At 37.2% G+C, this 17855-nt stretch overlaps 3 protein-coding genes across 7 annotated transcripts in view; 2 read left to right on the plus strand and 1 right to left on the minus strand.

Moving 5' to 3' along the window:
• Positions 1 to 568: 568 nt before the first annotated feature.
• On the plus strand, positions 569 to 5212 carry LOC135936771 (protein takeout-like). The gene is made up of 6 exons (XM_065479721.1): positions 569 to 740; positions 1479 to 1571; positions 1732 to 1882; positions 4003 to 4136; positions 4585 to 4734; positions 4800 to 5212. Exons 1-6 carry the CDS (start codon positions 644 to 646, stop codon positions 4988 to 4990), a joined length of 816 nt encoding a protein of 271 aa, XP_065335793.1. The 5' UTR covers positions 569 to 643; the 3' UTR covers positions 4991 to 5212.
• Positions 5213 to 5744: 532 nt separating this feature from the next.
• LOC135935533 (ankyrin repeat and BTB/POZ domain-containing protein 2) overlaps positions 5745 to 17855 on the minus strand; it is a 66849-nt gene continuing 54738 nt past the window's right edge. For 4 of the 5 annotated variants that reach the window (XM_065477947.1, XM_065477945.1, XM_065477944.1 and 1 more), the window contains 11 exons: positions 17341 to 17742; positions 16647 to 16831; positions 15908 to 16403; positions 12951 to 13098; positions 10577 to 10989; positions 9315 to 9439; positions 8279 to 8410; positions 8015 to 8220; positions 7599 to 7898; positions 7316 to 7498; positions 5745 to 6427 (listed from right to left, as the gene is read on the minus strand). In XM_065477947.1, coding sequence (XP_065334019.1) covers positions 6224 to 6427; positions 7316 to 7498; positions 7599 to 7898; positions 8015 to 8220; positions 8279 to 8410; positions 9315 to 9439; positions 10577 to 10989; positions 12951 to 13098; positions 15908 to 16403; positions 16647 to 16831; positions 17341 to 17742 — 2794 coding nt within the window. In that variant the 3' untranslated portion in view covers positions 5745 to 6223. The remainder of the gene's footprint in view (positions 6428 to 7315; positions 7499 to 7598; positions 7899 to 8014; positions 8221 to 8278; positions 8411 to 9314; positions 9440 to 10576; positions 10990 to 12950; positions 13099 to 15907; positions 16404 to 16646; positions 16832 to 17340; positions 17743 to 17855) is intronic. The other variant, XM_065477946.1, reaches the window with a different exon arrangement.
• Positions 8606 to 9309, plus strand: LOC135935535 (C-type lectin domain family 17, member A-like). The gene is made up of 4 exons (XM_065477949.1): positions 8606 to 8710; positions 8763 to 8809; positions 8868 to 8970; positions 9038 to 9309. The coding sequence occupies exons 1-4, from the start codon at positions 8656 to 8658 to the stop codon at positions 9265 to 9267; spliced, it is 435 nt and encodes a 144-aa protein (XP_065334021.1). The 5' UTR covers positions 8606 to 8655; the 3' UTR covers positions 9268 to 9309.

A 17855-nucleotide genomic window follows, 5' to 3' on the forward strand; every position in this document is an offset into this window, starting at 1 on the left:
TTTCATTTATCGTTTCTAGAAAATACTAAAGTAATTACGTGTGAATATTAAATTTAAAACAATTCACGAAGCATTTCAAGTTTTCGCAATTTGCAATTATAAGTTATTTGACGTGCTCGTCAAGCAAGAAGCAATCAAACCCTTTTGAGTTTACACAAGTCACTCCTTGACATTGACAGTGACTGCAGAGAAAATACGTTAGCGTAACGCCAATGTGCACTCGGCTATAAAAACATTAATTCAGTCCTAGTAGTAAATGAATAAAATCGTTTTTTAGGTGCATTCAGGTCACTGAAAAGAAATAACTTTCCTCAAACCCGATTTCAACACTTACTGAAAGGCCACGGCACGAAATTTTTATCGACTGATATTTTCATAAATGGGCAAAATGTAGCTTTAAAGTGCAGTAGTTCAGATCTTGCTGTTGCTCGGCCCCTTGGAGCGGCGCACGGCACGGACCCTGAGGCACATATATGCAGCAGGAGGAGGCTTGGGTGGGATGCGCGGCGCGACGCGAGTTTATATAAAAGGCGAGAGTGCTACCCTAGAGCTTCGCTTTCTCTGTTTTGACGCGAAGCAGCGCGGGTCAAATTACGAACTATCCGCAATTTTTCATTTGAAGAATTAACACTTTGATGCGGATATGATGGAGGTTTGCAGAGTGTTCAGTGTCGCAATCGTCTGCGTGTGCCTGGCCGCGGTCACCTCGGCAGCCTCAAAAAATAACAGAGTCAGAGTTGGTAAGAGGTTTATATTTCTTGAAAAATTTATTTCTTGTCTCTTTCGATAAAAGACTTAAATCTGTTCTGTTGAACTTTTTGTTTTGAACTTAAATTGATCAGAAATTCATTTGAACTTTCCCATTTTAGATGTTAAAAATCACATTTTTTTGTATTCATTGTAATGGTCAAGCAAAATTATTATTTCGATAAATACTGAATTTTTTGCCCTGTGTAGTCTCCACCCTTATTTATTAATTAAAAACCGGCATGTGAAAGATTTGAAACTGTTCAATATTGAGTCGAAAAAAATTGATATTTAAATTAAAATTCTAATTATTTCTGAATTTTCTCATTTATTTGAAATAATAAATTAAATAGACTGTCTCCTTCTACAAAATATAATTATTGATATAATTTGAAACTAAACGGATTGCGTTAAATTGGATGTAATTTTCTGTTTTGCAAAACGCCGTTAAAATAGTTGTCACAAATTAAGATGTTAAAAATAGAAAAATTTTATTTGCCTATTACATTCAATATTTTCCTTAAAAGTGATAAGAGTTTTCACTTAATTTTGTATGTTTAAAGTACATATTTCAAACTCAATGAAGTGCAATAAAAAGTTGACCCAGCTTGAACATTGCGAAAGAGAAAAATGTCAAGCAAAAAACCACTCTCTCGCGCGCCGCAATTGCAATTACAATTACACCGAAAGAGCGTTACGAGCGTTACATGTGCACAATATTATTTGCGCAGGTGACTTCGCATCAGCGTGCAAAGCCAACGACCCTGAACTTAATGAATGCGTGCGACAGGCGATCATCACGGCAATCCCAAAGATGGCAAAAGGTACACAACAAAACACACTATGGTGTCTTGGTTTTTCGCACTCGGCATAAATGGTCACAAGCTATAATTTGGACAGTCATCCAAAATGATTGGTGTGTGCGACCGCCAAAAAATACTGGCTCAGAGACCGATTTTATAAACCTTTTCGCGAATTATACAGGCATCCGTGATCTGGGATTAATTCCCTTCGACCCGCTGAAGGTGCCACAAGTCGTCATTGACCAGCGTGGAAACGGACCTGTCGGACTCAAGCTCACTTTTGTCAACTCGGAGCACGTCGGAGTCAGTGGACTAGCCCCTCATAGTGTCAAGTGAGTATAAGGCATTTTTATTTGAAAATTGTTTGGATATCAGACTGCAGGTTTAACGTCCAAATTTTCTAACAAAAATGAATTTGCGCTTTTATTGGTTTCCTCTGCACTCGCTGACTTTCGAATATAGACGAGAAAAAATAAATAACGGGTTTGCAATATTTTTTAGAAGTACGCGGTGACCTGTAATAATTTGTCTTTAAGAGTAGTCTCAAAGAAAATTAAAGAAACGAATTAGGCCGCAAAATTTTATAAAAAAAAACCCTCATCAAAATCGATGAACGTTAAGATTTTTAATTATTTTGTCAATTTTAGGGAAATTTTCTACAATTTTTTTTAAAACCTAATGTGTCTATTTTATAATAATATTTTAATGAAATTAATTCAATGAAAATTGATTTCCCCGACAATTGCCATACCTACTAAATAAATTTTAATAATTGATTGATTTATTTATTAAACGTCAACGGCGTAAAACTATATATGTATAAACATGGAAAAATTACTTAGTGTTACTTTTAAAAACTAATTTTAAGGAAAATTAAAAGTCAGCGGTGAAAACGTGGCCAAGCAATTAATTCTTATTTTAAAGATATGTATTAAATTTTGCTTTACAATCTTCAATTTTTAATTATTAGAATGGATTGTTGTTTAATTGTTCAAACTATCAGTTCATTACAACACTCACTGTGTCAAACAAACGTTGCTGGCTTGGACCAATCCAAAAGAACAATTTTTTTATTTTAAAATCATCCAAAAAACAACCGTTTTTTATTTCTTGACGACCAAGAGTTGGAAATAAAAGCTCGGCCATTTTTTCTAGTGAAAATGTTTAATAATTTTTTACCGTCTCAAAATTATCTCTTATTTAATTGTACTTTTTCAAATCAACACAAACAACGAGGAACACAACCTTGCGAAAGCAATTACAAAAAAATTCAACCTCCACATATTTTATAATTATATGTTCCTAGAATTTGTTGTAAGGCTATCTCATGGACACTTTTATAATTAACAAAATTTCTGCTCGGTTTTATAAGAAAGTGTTTACATCGGCGATCGGAGCGAAACAAAGAGCGTGGCTAATATTGACAGAGCAGAGAAAATTGCGTCCCGGCGCGCGGTTTCACTTTCAGCGCGCCGCACCGGCTTCACGCTCCGCTCATATTTTATCACCAATAACAAAACGAATCGCCAGTTTTTTGCTCACTCGCAGATGTCAGAGTGTAAACAAAGTAGAGATTTATCCAATTTGCCCGACCGGCGTACTGAGCCGTGGGTCATTTATCGAGGGTGAAAGTGCAGTTGAGAAAAAAGAAAAGCCGCGCAGCATCTCGTCAGCGCGACGCGCGGCGTCATAAAAAAACCTGTACTGCTACACACGCATTTCTATATTTTTTTTTCTCTCCATTCGGGCTCGATAGGGCCAATGAGCGCCGGCAGCAACCAAATCTGGCCATTCCGTCACGAAAGTAAGTGACTCGGTCGATCTGTGTTATATCACAAATGGCCGGGAAGTCGCTTTTTACGTCACATGCGGCCAGTCAACATTCCTTTTTGCTCCGAGACATTTTGCGTCGCACATCCTCTATGCTAAATGTGTTACAATTATTAAAAAATTTAAAATTAGAATTTATTGCAGAGTATTAAAAGTACTTTATTTTAATTATATTTTTATTTTTTAATAAATTAATAAAAATATACAGATTTTGGTTCAGATTATGCAAGAGTAAAATTAAATTTGCTTCCAAAATATATTATATTTAAATTTCTCTTTTAGAATATTTATAAATTTAGTCGAATCATCACGCAGAGAATTCTCATGGAGACATGTATTCCTCTCGCTGGTGTTTTGGATATCCTAAATAATGTATTTGTTGCTCTTTTCCTCGTGATTTTTAAAACGATCAAATACCATTATTTGGTCTATCAAAGGTGGCTTTGGTTCACTCATGGCATTTGGAAAAAGAATTGCTTGTAATATTATTTAAACCCTTCTAATAAACGAGAATAAACTCTTGTTTTACCATATTCCTAGAAAACATTTTTAAAATAACCATCTAAAACCAACAACTAGTCAATTATCACGCATCAATTTACACAAATTGTATTTTTTCCAGGGTTGTCCCCGAGAGGATGTATTTTGAAATAAACTCAACGCTGCCTAAGTACAGAATCATCGGAGACTACGAAGTTGAGGGCAGGATTCTGCTTCTTCCCTTGATTGGAAACGGACCGAGTGATTTCACAATGAGTGCGTATTTTTAAAAAAATGCGAAAGTAAATAGCATCTTAATTTATACGCCATTTTCACTGATGAAAAAACTCATTTTATTATTTAAATTTAGCCCAAATAATAACAAAAGTTCACAATTCAGACAAATTTTAGAGCCCTATTTATTTTAAAATCAAAATTTTTAACAAATATAAAAAATCAAAATCATTTCCTCTAAGGTTATTTACTCACACGGCACGACCTTTAGCTCTGCTTCCTCTTCTCACAAGCACACTGAGAGGCGAAAGCTGTTTCATTTCCTCCGTTTCTAGTTTAGAGCGCATCGATGATCGTTTTAAATTATATTGCACAGTGTGTCTGTGTGTACTGCTGAAAACAGTGAAAGTAGCTGCCTCTGGTTATCTGAGGCGCCTCATCTGCTCTTACTCTAACACCCGACTGATTATATAACAACCGGCTTTTGCAGACAATATCCAGCTCAATTGGATTTTCTTCGGCAAGCCGGAAGTGCGTAATAACAAAACCTACTGCAAGCTGACCGACTGCAAAATCCGCATGAGGATCGGCTCTGGATCCATGAGGCTGGACAATCTGTTCAACGGAGACAAGCGACTGGGTATTTTTTTGTTTTAAATCGCATTTTAACAACTGATCATAAAATATTATTTTTTTCATTGGCAGGTGATAACATGAACCGAATCATGAACGAAAACTTCTCTGAGGTGATAAGGGAAGTCTTGCCAGCGCTGGAGGACACTTTCAGCCAACTGTATTTGAAGCTGATCGCGCCTATTTTCGCGGCGACCAGGTACGAAGACATTTTCCCCGGTATTGACATGTCAAAGGTCTCAGCAGGTTCCTACGACGTCTAGCTTAAAGCTGGCCTCCTCTCCTTTCTATTGCAGTACAAATTCGACCTTTTAATAAGTGCGCAAAGTTTATTTGTATCCATGCTAAAGATTGATGTATTATTAGAATTAAGAGAAACTATTTGTATTAGAACGTTTTATATCTCAAACGTTGCCAACACTCACTACTTCCTAATTTTCAATTTTATATTTGTAAAATAAATAAATTGAAATTTAATTACTGGTTTTTGTTGTTTCCTTTTCCTTCACAAAATGCTAAATAATTGGGTATTGAAATTTAGAATCGGGTTGTTATGCAACCGGCTGCTCACAAGTGTTAAGCGGGCCTGTATAAAAATATAAATTTCTGAGTTATTTTGTTATGGAATTTGAAACAAAAGAGAAAAATCCAGGAATTCATTTTAGACCGTGTTTTCAGCCATAATTTTGAGGACCTGGTTAAAAATAAATCAAATAAAAAGTTTCAATCGAGAAACAAAAATTCTAGTTAAGAATTAGCGCAAATGGTGCAAAGGATATTTTTAATTAAGTAAAGACAAAAAATTATTTTTTAATCCATCTTTTGTGTGCATATAGAGACTAAGTCTTTAGGCCCATAATAAGTTTGATTTTATTTTTGGTTTTTCTAGATCATTGACTTGATGTCCAATTTAGCAAATTAAAAATTCATAAATATCTTTGAAGTTTTGAATCCACAATATTCCAATCTCACCTGAACTGTTCTGAATAATGTTTTTTTTTTACAATAAAAATCAAGTTTTAATATGTATATCAGAAATTTTAGACTACGCTTTATTAAAAAATATTGGCACAATAAATAAACAAGTAGTATTAGTGACAACTTAGAGAATTAATAACGTATAATCGGAAAAATATACAACAATTCACATCACGGAATCTACGAGAGCACCTATTAAAATAGCAGATTGTGTGAAATAGCTAAGACAGTAAAGTTCACATTGTATAAAGTTTCATAAAAGTCACCCGTTACACCACGAGTTTGTAAATCCATGTACATAAAAATATTTGCAACACTCTTACATGAAATTAAGATTACGTATAAGCAAGTGTTAGTCGGATGGACTCTCTAAAGATAAGTTCATTGAGCACTGGGTTATAATATCAGCGATTGGACCCGAAAGATTCGAGTTTGCAGATCATAGAGTTCAGAATAATAAGCTACAGTGTGATGTCTGGTCCGAGGTAGTTGGTTCACGAGGGGATTTGAGACGGCGTCTACTTCACCATCTTGGTAATGCGTCCGCTGCGGCCCCTGATTCGGGCCTGCAGGGTCAGCAGCAGGCCGGAGAGCACGTCGTGGTTGTGCAGCTTCTTGCCGAAGAGCAGTCGCTTCACCGAGTCGTCGTAGGTCAGCAGGGCCACCATGTTCTGCAGGAGGAAGCCCTGGCAGTACTCCAAAAGTTGCCCAGCACCGTAGACCTTTTGAGAAGAAAAAAATTAATATTTTATCAATTAAAAAATAAAAAAACGATATTGGAGGAAAAATAATCGTAGTTTCAGTGAATATCATAGCGAATGGCTAATGCATTTAAAGACCGTCTTTGACGAAGTTTCTGAGCACACCAATCGATTCTTGAGGGTCGAATTAGGTGAAGTGGATGTTTTCCCGACCAAAACGTCCAGCGCGACGTGTGTAGCACAAGTAGAACTTTTTTACCGCCAAAACGATATGAATCTATATGCGAGAAATGCGCGTGCGTCAGAGTTGGTTTGAGCACTTGCAGAGAGACCGCCTGTACGAATGACTTTGTCAGATATAGCCAGCTGTGACGCATGCGCAGTTCTCGCACATAGGTTCATATTATTTTGGCGGGAAAAAGTTATACTTGTGCTATGCACGTTGCGCTCGACTTTTTGATCGGAAAAATATCCACTTTACCTAATTCGACCCTCAAGAATCGATTGGTTTGCTCAGAAACTTCGTCAAACACGGTCTATAAGTCTTGGTCAAACTAAAACAAAATCAAAATGCATAAAATTTGTTGATTTAAATTGTAGTGTCTTAGTCAGAAAATTTTAAATTTTGATTTTTTGTCTAAAGGTTAATGAAACATTTTATGTAGCCCATTTTTATTTATTAGTTTATTGAACAGAGCTTCTCGTCTGAATCAATTTATAATTCAAATTACAAAAAAAAAGAAAATAGGTTAAATTTTCCCGAAAATCTGGAATCAAATTTACCTGAATGGTACTAATTAAAAAATATACGGAATAATATAACATTTTCTTATTATATATAATTTAAAAAATAGAGCATAATTTCGGATCTTTTATTATATAAATTAATAAAAAAATAGAAGAACTGACCTTAGCGTGAATGTACATGGAAACAATGTTGTCCAAGTCGACCAACGAAGCACACTGAGCCTCACAGAAGCGCAGAAGTCCATCAAGTTGGAAGAAATTTGCAGCAGCCATGAGTTCCAGGACGTCAGTCTGGTCAACTTCCAGAGAGTCGACGCCTCCATTGTACAAATACTGCATCACCATCTGAGAAAAATTCAATTGAAATTAATTTTTATTATCAGTGAGTCAAATTTCTTGATCGAAAAGTCAGAATTTAAATAATTCAATTAAATGGTTTTTCTACCTGGAAAATGTTGTATCTGATGTCATTGATCTGCACAACCGGAGGGCTTCCTTCGCAGAACTTGGAGCTGAGCATCGACTTGAACCTGGGACTGGCGGTGACCAGCACGATTTTGTGCGCGTAGAACAGCCGACCCTCGACGCGAAACCTGACGTCGCTCAGCTCCTCGTTGTTGACGAACTGAGGGTCGATCCTGGCGCCGCCGGGTGACATCATCGCCTGGTCGCGGATTTCTTTCACGTTCTCCCAGCCGTAGCAAGTGGAAAAAATATCTGCTAGCAGCAAGGTTGTGCCCTCCTTCTGAAACAAGATCGGTTAATACATTTATTTACTTTTCTTTCCTGCGTAATTCACATTTTTTTTCAAATAAAACTCTCGTTGTGTTTAATTTGTAACTTTTTAGGAGCAATTGTCACCTTGCTATATCGGAAAATGTTGAAAAGTAGTGGCAAGCACTCGTCGACGAACTGCTCCGAGTAGTCGTCAGGCCACACTTGCAGAAAATCCTGCAGGAGTTGATCGATGACACTCTCGAGACGCAGCTCGTGAGCGCCGCTGAGCGCCAGCATCCAGCAGTGCAGGGTCCAGGGCACGCCGATGTGGCGAAGGTCCAGGGTCAACTCTGCGAAACGGCCTTTGTCACTATCTGTGCACCGAGTAATTAATCATGCTGTTTGTACCGAGGTGATTGTTTTCGGCGCTGTGGTACATGGCCTCCTGCAGCGCCTTTATCTGCGTTTTGCTGAACTTGAGATTGGTTTCCTCGTGAAGGAGGGCAGCGTTGCTGTTCCTACGCTCTGACGTAGCAGCACCTGTGGATTAAGATGATAAAAAATTTAGTAATTGTCAATAAGATGGATTGGCGTCACAAGTCTAATTATTTACGCATGAAAATTCCAAAGTCTTGAAAATTGAGATAAACAAAAGTTAAAAAAGAGCTTGTTCTTGACCAGTTTCTCTCTTTCTAATCTTATCTTTATCGTGAAAAATTTGGGTATATATTGTGTTCTCATTTCACCGCATCTTAGAATTGATTTTTTCAGTCGCAAACACAAACATGCTCTTCAAAATTGTTGTCATTGCAGTTCTCTGCGGATTGGTGTCTGCTAAAGGTAATATATTGATTTTATTTTTAAATTTTATATTGAGATTGAAACATTTCAGAGACGAAAATCGAGCTGACGGGAAATTACTACTTTGGGACAACAACTGTAATGACCATTTCACCTTGAATTTAAATTTTAATTTAAAATTATCGCAAATTTCCAGAAAGCATTTTACGATGCAAGAATTTTCTGCAACGACAACGGTCTGAATCTAGTTTCCATCGAAACCGCCGAAGAGGCAGCACTGATTCAGTCCCTGGCACCTGGTACGGGTTGGAATTAAATGCAAACAATTAATTTTTTTAAATAAAAAATCAATGATAATAATTTCAGAGGGTGGATTTTACTGGACGTCCGGCACTGACGTGAACCAAGAGCACGGAAGCTTTTTCTGGGCCTCCGGATTGCCGATTTCACTCAGCGACGGACTGTGGGCCGCCAACGAGCCGAATGACTACCTGACCGCCCCGACCGAGGTTTCTGTCGCGTTCGACTTGGACAGCGGCACTATCGGAGACTACGTCTTCTGGGACTACTACAAATTCATTTGCGAGTTGCCCTAATTGTTTGCGGGATGGAATAAATTAAATGAGATATTGTTGTCACTAACCTGTTTCTCCTTCGGCTAAGATTTCCTCAAGCGAAAGCACTTCTTTTGGGGCAGCCACGGGGTGGTGGGCCAGCAAGTGGTGCATCGTTGCTCTTTGGCCGTGAGCAGCGGCAACCGAAATAGCGCTGAAATTTAATTTATTTCTAAATTATGAAAAATTGCTAAAATACAGTGTCACAATGTGTATACAAAGGGTTGCATCAAAAGCTTCTTTATCAACTGTTGTCATACAAGTGTTAATTTTTAGATTAAAATTACCTTTAGTTATCACTTTTTCGATAAGATTAAAATAATGCAAGAAGTTTCATCTAAAATTTATTTTAAATACGTTTGCTTCAAACTCTTAAATATTCACATTAACAACATTAATTAATAATTTAAACGTTTTCAACACATACAAACCTGAACATATTTGAGTTTGAAAGCAAAATTGTTTATTTTTAATGAAGAAACTTCGGAATAGTTTGTTGGTCCGAGTTTAAAATATATATAAATTGAAATTTTTAGGGTCATAAAAATAACTATAATTTTAAGTGCGGTTGATAGCAGCCAACTAAAACTTGTTTTTCTAACTGTGATCGCTTGTCGCCCACGTAAATCAATTTATTTAGTTTAATGTTTTACATCATGTAAAAATTTTTTTCTTTCAAAACTTTTAGAACATACAGAAAAAATAAATCATCACGGTGCTTAAAATGACAAAGATATAACACAAAAATATTTTTCTTTAAAAATATGTTTATGTTATTTAATTAAAGTTTAAAGCGATTTCATGAATTGTACAAGTTTTGTAAAAAAAAATTAGTAAAATTTATATTTAAAGCAATATCTTATTATTTTCAATAGAAGCTTATAGAGACCTTACTGCTCCTGTCACGAGTAAAGATAATTCAATCTCATTATTTAGGTATTGAAGATTTTCATAACCTTTTTTAAAAACATTTTGTTCCGAAAATCAGCTCTAAAGGAAATGTTCAAAAAACAATAGATTGTCAGAAATAGACATATTTTTTAATTAATTTTACTTAAAAAATTTGCTGCAATTTGTCAAAAATGTTTGAGGTTGATTTTGACAAGGACATAATATGCATCAAATTTCATAGTTTGAACGAATTATCGCTTCATGGAATTCACCAGAAAAACAATTAAAATTCTGCACAGTATTTTCTTGTGGGAAAAGTGTATGTTTTTTAACCAATAAGTTAAAACCGCTGGAAACAAGCCTAAAAATTCCAACATTTCGGCTAGAATAAAGAACTAACCTATAGCATCCCCTCTGCGCTGCGCCGGAGTAGCAGAGCGAGTCCTTGAGTAGGGTGGAGAGGAAGGGGTTGGCGCCGTGCGACAGCAGCAGCGTGACCATGTCCTGGCTGCCGCCGGCGACGGCCACCTGCAGCGGCGTCTCGGTGCTCCTGTCCTCGGAGAGGCGGGCGCCGCCCTCGACATTGGCGCCGCGCTCGAGCAGCAGCCGCGCCACCCCCGTGTGGCCCTGCAGGGCCGCGTAGGTCAGCGAGGTCCAGTGCTGCGTCTCGTCCGAGGCGCCGCCTTGCCGCGAGCCCGGCGACTCCGTGTCCACGTCGGCGCCAGAGTCCAGCAGCAGACGCACCGACGCCTCGTCGCCGTGCACGCACGCCGCCATCAGCGGAGTCAGTCCGTGCTCGTTCACCGTGTTTATCTATGGAGGCAGGGAAAACGCGATTTGTTATATTTTTTAGGATAGGAAATAGTCAAAAAATTAAAAATAGGGAAAAAATGAATCGAGGTAAATTAAAAAGTGGAACGATACAAGGTGACAAATGAAAATTATTTAAAGAGGATTGATACTGAGAAAGCCTGGAAAATGCTTGTTGCCAATGCATAAACTCGTCCCTTAGGAATCAGCTAAAGCCAAAATTGACCTAAGAAGCGCTGTAATTTTTTGAGAAAATTGGCTGTAAAATTATCGTACTTTTCAAATGGTAATGGCTGTCTCCTTACTTGAAATCCGATTTTATTTCAAAATCAAGAGTTTCCCCAGTAAGTGGCATACACAATTGGACAGATCGCGACGAGAGGAATCGAAATATGCAAAGAAAATATGTTCAAGCACTGTAAATTTTTGAGAAAATTGGCAAAATTTGAATTTTTATTGAAGGAAGGTCCTTTTTTATGATTGCAAATTGTTGAACAAATTGTTTATGGCATCCAACAATTCAAATAATTTTCAATTGTTGCCCAGTATCATTCCACTTTAAATTGTTAGATGTAATAAGGATTTGATCGATAAACAATTTGCTCTACAATTTGCAACAGTAAAAAAGGGCCGAGATACAGTAAAAATTCAAATTTTTCCAATTTTATCCAAAATTTACAGGTCTTGACCATATTTTTTTGGCATATTTTGATTCCTTTCGTCGAGATCTGTCCAACAGCGTATGAATTCTTTTAGGGAAACTCTTTGTTGTGAAATAAAATAGGATTTCAAATAAGGAGACAGTTATTACAATTTGAAAAGCATGCTAACTTTTCTCAAAAAATTTCTAAGGTCAATTTTATCTTCAATTGAATCCTAAGGGATGATTTTTTCATGCATCGGCAACAATGATTTTCCAGGCTTTTGCAGTATAACCCTCTTTAAATTTTATAAAGTCAATTTTTCAGTAGGCAAACAACAAGGAATGGAAGGCTAAAATATACACAAAATCTTAAAAGAAAATATCTGAGTACAACTGAAAACCGAAAAAGCAACGAATTTTTATTCTTCCGTTCCTTGCTGTTTGTTTAATAGCCATTATAAAACCGATTTTATAACATTTTTTTTTAATATTCTGTGCGTCTGATTCACTCACGATGACAAATAATATGAGCTGATGTAAACTTAATTTTCTTTAAATTAAATTTTTCATTTTTAAAACCAAACTATGGTTGTAAATGTAATTTTTGCATTTTGCATTGAGAGTTGTGAACAGTACTTTGATAAACAAAATGAACGGTGTGGAAAATTGGAAAATGACGAAAATCTACTTGTTGAACGACTAGTGCGTTCAAGAAAATTTAAATATTTTTCAAGGAATAAAATAAATTTTGATGAATATGACATGTTTTCCAATATTTTTAGACAGGAAAAAATATCCTCAGCAATCAATAAAAAATATTAAATTTTATCAATAATATTTTTTGCACGACAGAAATTGATTTATATATAAAAAAAAAAGAAAATTAACCATACTTTTCAATGCAGAATTAGATTTTGATGACGTGATTCAGCGGGATAAATGAATACATCTGATTGTGCAGAAATGCGAAGAAAAGGCTTGGCAGAGAAGCTGTCACTCTGAGCTACAAAATGTGCTGTGTCTGAATTGGACGCACGCTGGGCCCGGCAGCAGATGATGGAAAATAAATCTCCCGAACTCATCAGCAGTCAAAACTGTGTATACGAAATATCACTGTGCGCGCGGCAAGAAAGCTCATCAGCTTTTGAAATGAGATAAAATCTCGTCGACGGCCGCGCAGCCCGATACCGCGAGAGGGGTCATCAATCTCCGTAATTGACGTTTTTTCTTCTTACTCGAAAAATTTGGCCGAAAAATGCAGCAGGATCCACGGAAAAAAGCAGAGGGCGTGAATTTTTAAGTGTGTTAAAAGGTTACTCACCTTCGTGCAGGGCAGCAGTTGGAGGGCGTGTTGCACGAGGTCAGTTCTGCCGCAGCTCAGCATCTTGAACGCCAGGTCGGTCTTGAACTTGCGCACGCACGCACCTTCGTCGCCGACCGGCCGTTTCGGGCACAGCACCTCGTCTTGACTGAAATCACGTTGCGAAATTTTGAATTCCAATGCAGATGTTTTTTTTTCATTTAACCAATTCATTTTCTCAAGCAAAATATCCTGTAATAAAATATATTATGAAATTTTGTAGCTCATAAATATGGACAAGTGGTGGGAGCGCAATTTCTTAAAAAATATTTCGATTATTTCAAGCCTTTTATGAGTTAGCCAATTGTTCCATTGCTTCCATTACAAGTAATTGTACAAGAATTCAGGAATTGAAGCAGCCTTCGTCTTTTGATATTCATACCATGTTATATCCCAATTATTATTGAGACAATAACATGGTATATAATTATTCCGATTATTCATTTAGCAGACAGAAAATAATAAAGTAAAACTGAACCTCAGTCTCCTCAAAAGGATGGTTAGAAGATCATTATTATGAAATTAGTACATATTGACAACTCATGAACTTAATAAAAAATATTTTAAACTCATTTTAAAAATTAAACTGCAATAAATACAATTAATGTAATAAAAGTTAAATTAATTCAAATTGTATTTATTATTATTAAAATTACAAAAATATATTAATTTAGTAACAAATTAAATAAATATAAATTATTATATATTTAAATTTAAATTAAACTATGACCTTAAATAATTTATTACAAATATTTTTTTATTAAAAAATAAATGTTTTGTAACATGCGTTAAAAATTTAAATTTTCAAACGCTTTATGAACAACGTTTGAGACGGTCAGAAACTGTGTCCGGTTTTCCTGAATCTGAATTTTCGTATTGCAGCTCAGTCAGAGCGACTAGAAAATATCCCTGTAAATAATTATTTTTGCAATATTTGCCCTCTTTTGCTTTTTATTTTAATTATAATTTAATATGTATTGATACAGCAAGAAGAAACAAGTGTATTATATTTTTAAATGAAAATTCTCATCAATATAAAGGTTTTAAAATGGGGCAAAAATTCACCTTATTTTAAATGTCACTAACACTAATCATTTCAATTTAACAACAAAGAGGGACTAAAAATTATTAGCTTTGAACTCTTCTAAATTGCAATTAAAACGTAAATTCTCAGGATTATTTTTTGTTTGTTTATAATTTTAAATCTACTGGCAACAACTCATCCTTCAAAACAATGAAATAATTTTTGGAATTCGTAGTTTAGTGAAGCGAAGAGCCTCTCCCAAAAGGAAAATAATAAGACCGTTATTATACGGCGAGAGAACGAGAAACAAAAGAAATTAATAACAAATGGAAATTACTTGTGCTCCTACCGGAATTTAGGTTATAATGGCGAGCCCGCAGCCAGTTGGATGGTGTGCTGGACCACGAAAAAAATTAACTCTCTCGCGCCACACACTATATGTATATGCGTGTGCGTCTTTTGGACTGAATAATTGACGCCTGGGGACTCTTCCTCGGCCACAGCAAAGCGGCGCTCGGGACAAAAAACGCGGTGGAATGCGCGACACGGTAGCACAGCAAGGGCATAGCAAGGAGATTTACAGCCGAATTCATTTGAAACACGTTTCCTTGTTCGAAAATTTGTCACGAAACCACGGGGTGCCCTAATTTCTTCAATCGGATAGGAGAAACAGGAAAACTGTTGAAGAATTATCCTATTGATTCATTGATTGGGGTCATAAAGGTCAATTTTAATGACATTCGTATTTTTGGCATTCCTAGAATTTTTGTGAGCTTTTCTTTGAATGGCGTGACATTTATATTTTTATAATATTTATTATTTATATCAGTTTTATAAAAAAAAACTGCCTATAGGACATTTATTTTAAAACACTAATGGGGCATGAGCCAAAATTACAATGTGAATCCTACAAATTTCCTTTTTTACGTTTTCAAGTAATTTGCTGTTTTGTTTTTATGCATAAATGCACAAACTTTTATGCTTCTCCTTTACCTGGCTCTAAGTATCAATAAAATCAATCATGTATTTCAAACGCTCTTTTCACTTGACACCAAAATGTAGGGAATATTGGTGGCTCCAACGCCAGCAAATTTATTTTAAAAACGACTGCATCGGTTGCCGCGGATCTATATTGCATTTTGATCTCGGATCACAACGCTGGAAAATTAACTATATCAGAGATAAAAAACCAATTCAAATATGAGCTACTTTTAATTACGGCTTTAGGCAAAATATTGAGAAGTTCCAGTTGGAAATCAGTATCAGTACCAAGCCATTTAAGGAAAATGCGGCCAAATTAAATAGTTTCTGTGTATAAATGGATCAAATAATTTAAAATTGAATTAAATGTGTTATTTTCAAAGACAAATATTAAATCTTAGATTATTAAGGAGTAGTTATGTGAATAAATAAGATGCCAAATTACTGGTAGAATTTAATTAAAAACTCTTAAATCAACGAGGAAGAAGTTTAGCTATTTAATTTCCCGCTAAGAATTTTTTTCGCAGTTACTCTCAAATTTTTGAAGCTTTCTGCAAAGGTGGACCATTATTACCATCCAGCCTTAAGATTTCGAGTCCCTGAACCGGTACAACCTTCTTTTCTGGACTAAAATTCACTCGTCTAATTATTTTTTTTTTTGAAATAAAATAGCATTAAAAATGTAAAATCCGATATTTTGACCAATTTGGCTACTTTATAAAGCATGAAAATTTGGCAAGAAAACTGATCTGGAATTCAAAAAATCCTTTTCAAATGGAGAAGGTAGCAAGAATACGTTTTTATAAAAAAAACGTTCCATCCCTTTCGATTTTTCATTTTTTTTTTTAATTATTCCTTTGCTTAACTAAATAGACCAAGCAGATTAGAAAACAAAATTTTGTTTGTGACTCACCCAACGAGTCTGACGGGGCAGTCGACGCCCGGCAGGAGCAGTCTTGCGGCCTGCAGCACGTCGTCCCTGTCGATGGCGGGCGCCCTGCGGTGCTCGGCGTGGGCGGCGGCGGCCCTGGCCCACTCGGTGAGCGGGGGCAGCACGGCGTACGGCCTCTCGTAGACGAGCTCCTGCACGGGGCCGATGCCGTCGGCGTGTTCGGCGTGCTCGAGCTGCGAGCAGCGCATGAAGTAGAAGAGGGCGTGCAGCGCCGACGCGGCCCAGTGGGGCGGCGCGCGGCCCTGCGTGCGCGTCACGTGCTGCGACACGCGGGCCAGCAGCTCGGACAGTTCGGCCGCGGAGCCGACGCAGGTCGTCAGGAGGCACTGCTCCAGGGTCTTGCCTCCGGGACCGGAACCTAGCCCTGGTGTCACCGACTGCAGGCTGCAGGATGAGGCGGCCTCGTCCGTCGAGCTCAGGCTCACAGCGCTCGGCCAGCGTGGCATCGACAGTGCACCTGGGGAGAAAAGTTTAATCAATCAGACTCTATTAAAATTTAAAATACAGAAGCGATGTTTTTATCCAAATAAGTATCTCTCCTAATAAATGTAGTTGTTTTATAATGTTTATTTTATGAATTGTTTTTCGATTGATCTCTTTGCATTTAATGACCATTCAGCCAAAGGCACTATAGATTGATTGATTGATAGATGATTGGGAAAATAGGAAATAACTTATTTAATTAAAAAATAATCTTTACCTGTTGCTGTTCTTCCGGCGTTCAAATGGGCGTAGGGTTGCAACAAGCCCCACAAGTCGCCGTTGGTGGCGATTGCGTGCTCGAAAATCGGCGCGGTGAGGAGGGCATTGTCGTCCGGGAGACACTGAAGGACTACTTCCTCCAACAGGTTCTCCAATCCAGCCGCCAAATAAACCGCAGCGTATCTGCGGCAGCAAGGCAATAATAATGTAAATGTAAATGCAAATTGCGTAAATGCGGTGGGAAAGAAATTGCACATTGCAGCTATTAAAATTCCCTTTGTTTTAAAACTTTATCACATCTAATTAATCTTGATTGCGCAGGAATTTCCTCCTAATCAAACATGTGTTTCATTACTTTAAGTTACTTCTGGAATTTTGATAGAAAAATGTAAAATTTAAGGTTGAAAATAAATAGAGTGACGTGGTGAAATAAAACTTATATTTTTGAATTGCAAAAAGAACAATTTTAGTTTATTTAATATTTAAATTTTACTATTAGAAAAGATATAACCAAACATAAGTCTATTTTTAATTAACTTCTAATTTTCACCTTACCACGTTAAGATAGAGAAAATCAAGATTTATAATAATAAAATAAATAATTTAGACTAAAAATTAATAGCAAAATTCTAATCAAGTAATTTTTCATTAAATAAAATATCTGTTGGGGATAAAAAATGTCTGAAACTCACTCATGGATGAATTTGCCGAGTCTGACGTCACTCATCCACCTGTGGAACCTGCCGACGCTGAGCTGGAGGCCGGCCCTGGAGGACTTGCTCTGCTTCATCTGGTCGCCGGACACGGCGAACATGGTGGCCGCCCTGAGACACGACTTGGTGCAGCTGTCGGCCAGGGCGGGCGACAGCACGATCTTGAGGGCGCTGGCCACCTCGTGTTTGCTGCACATGCCGAGCGGCTTGGCCAGCCGCTGCGCCTCGCGGGCTATCCGCACCAGGGCCCGCTGCAGGAGGTACGCCAGCCGCGGCACCGTCTCCATCGACACCCGCTCCAAATGGTCCTTGGCGCGGCCTTGCTGGATCACGCGGAGCACGTCGTGGTTCGTCCACGGAAGGTGCTGCAGCTCCACCAGCCTGGAAAGGGTTGAAAAATAATATATTTAAAGTGGGATTTTTTTTAAATAATTAATTATTTCAAAGGATTAGGAATTTTATTGCTAATTTTCTTTTAAAAGGTTATACGGAGA

This window comes from Cloeon dipterum, chromosome 2, assembly GCF_949628265.1.
Source record: "Cloeon dipterum chromosome 2, ieCloDipt1.1, whole genome shotgun sequence".
Lineage (NCBI taxonomy): Eukaryota > Metazoa > Arthropoda > Insecta > Ephemeroptera > Baetidae > Cloeon > Cloeon dipterum.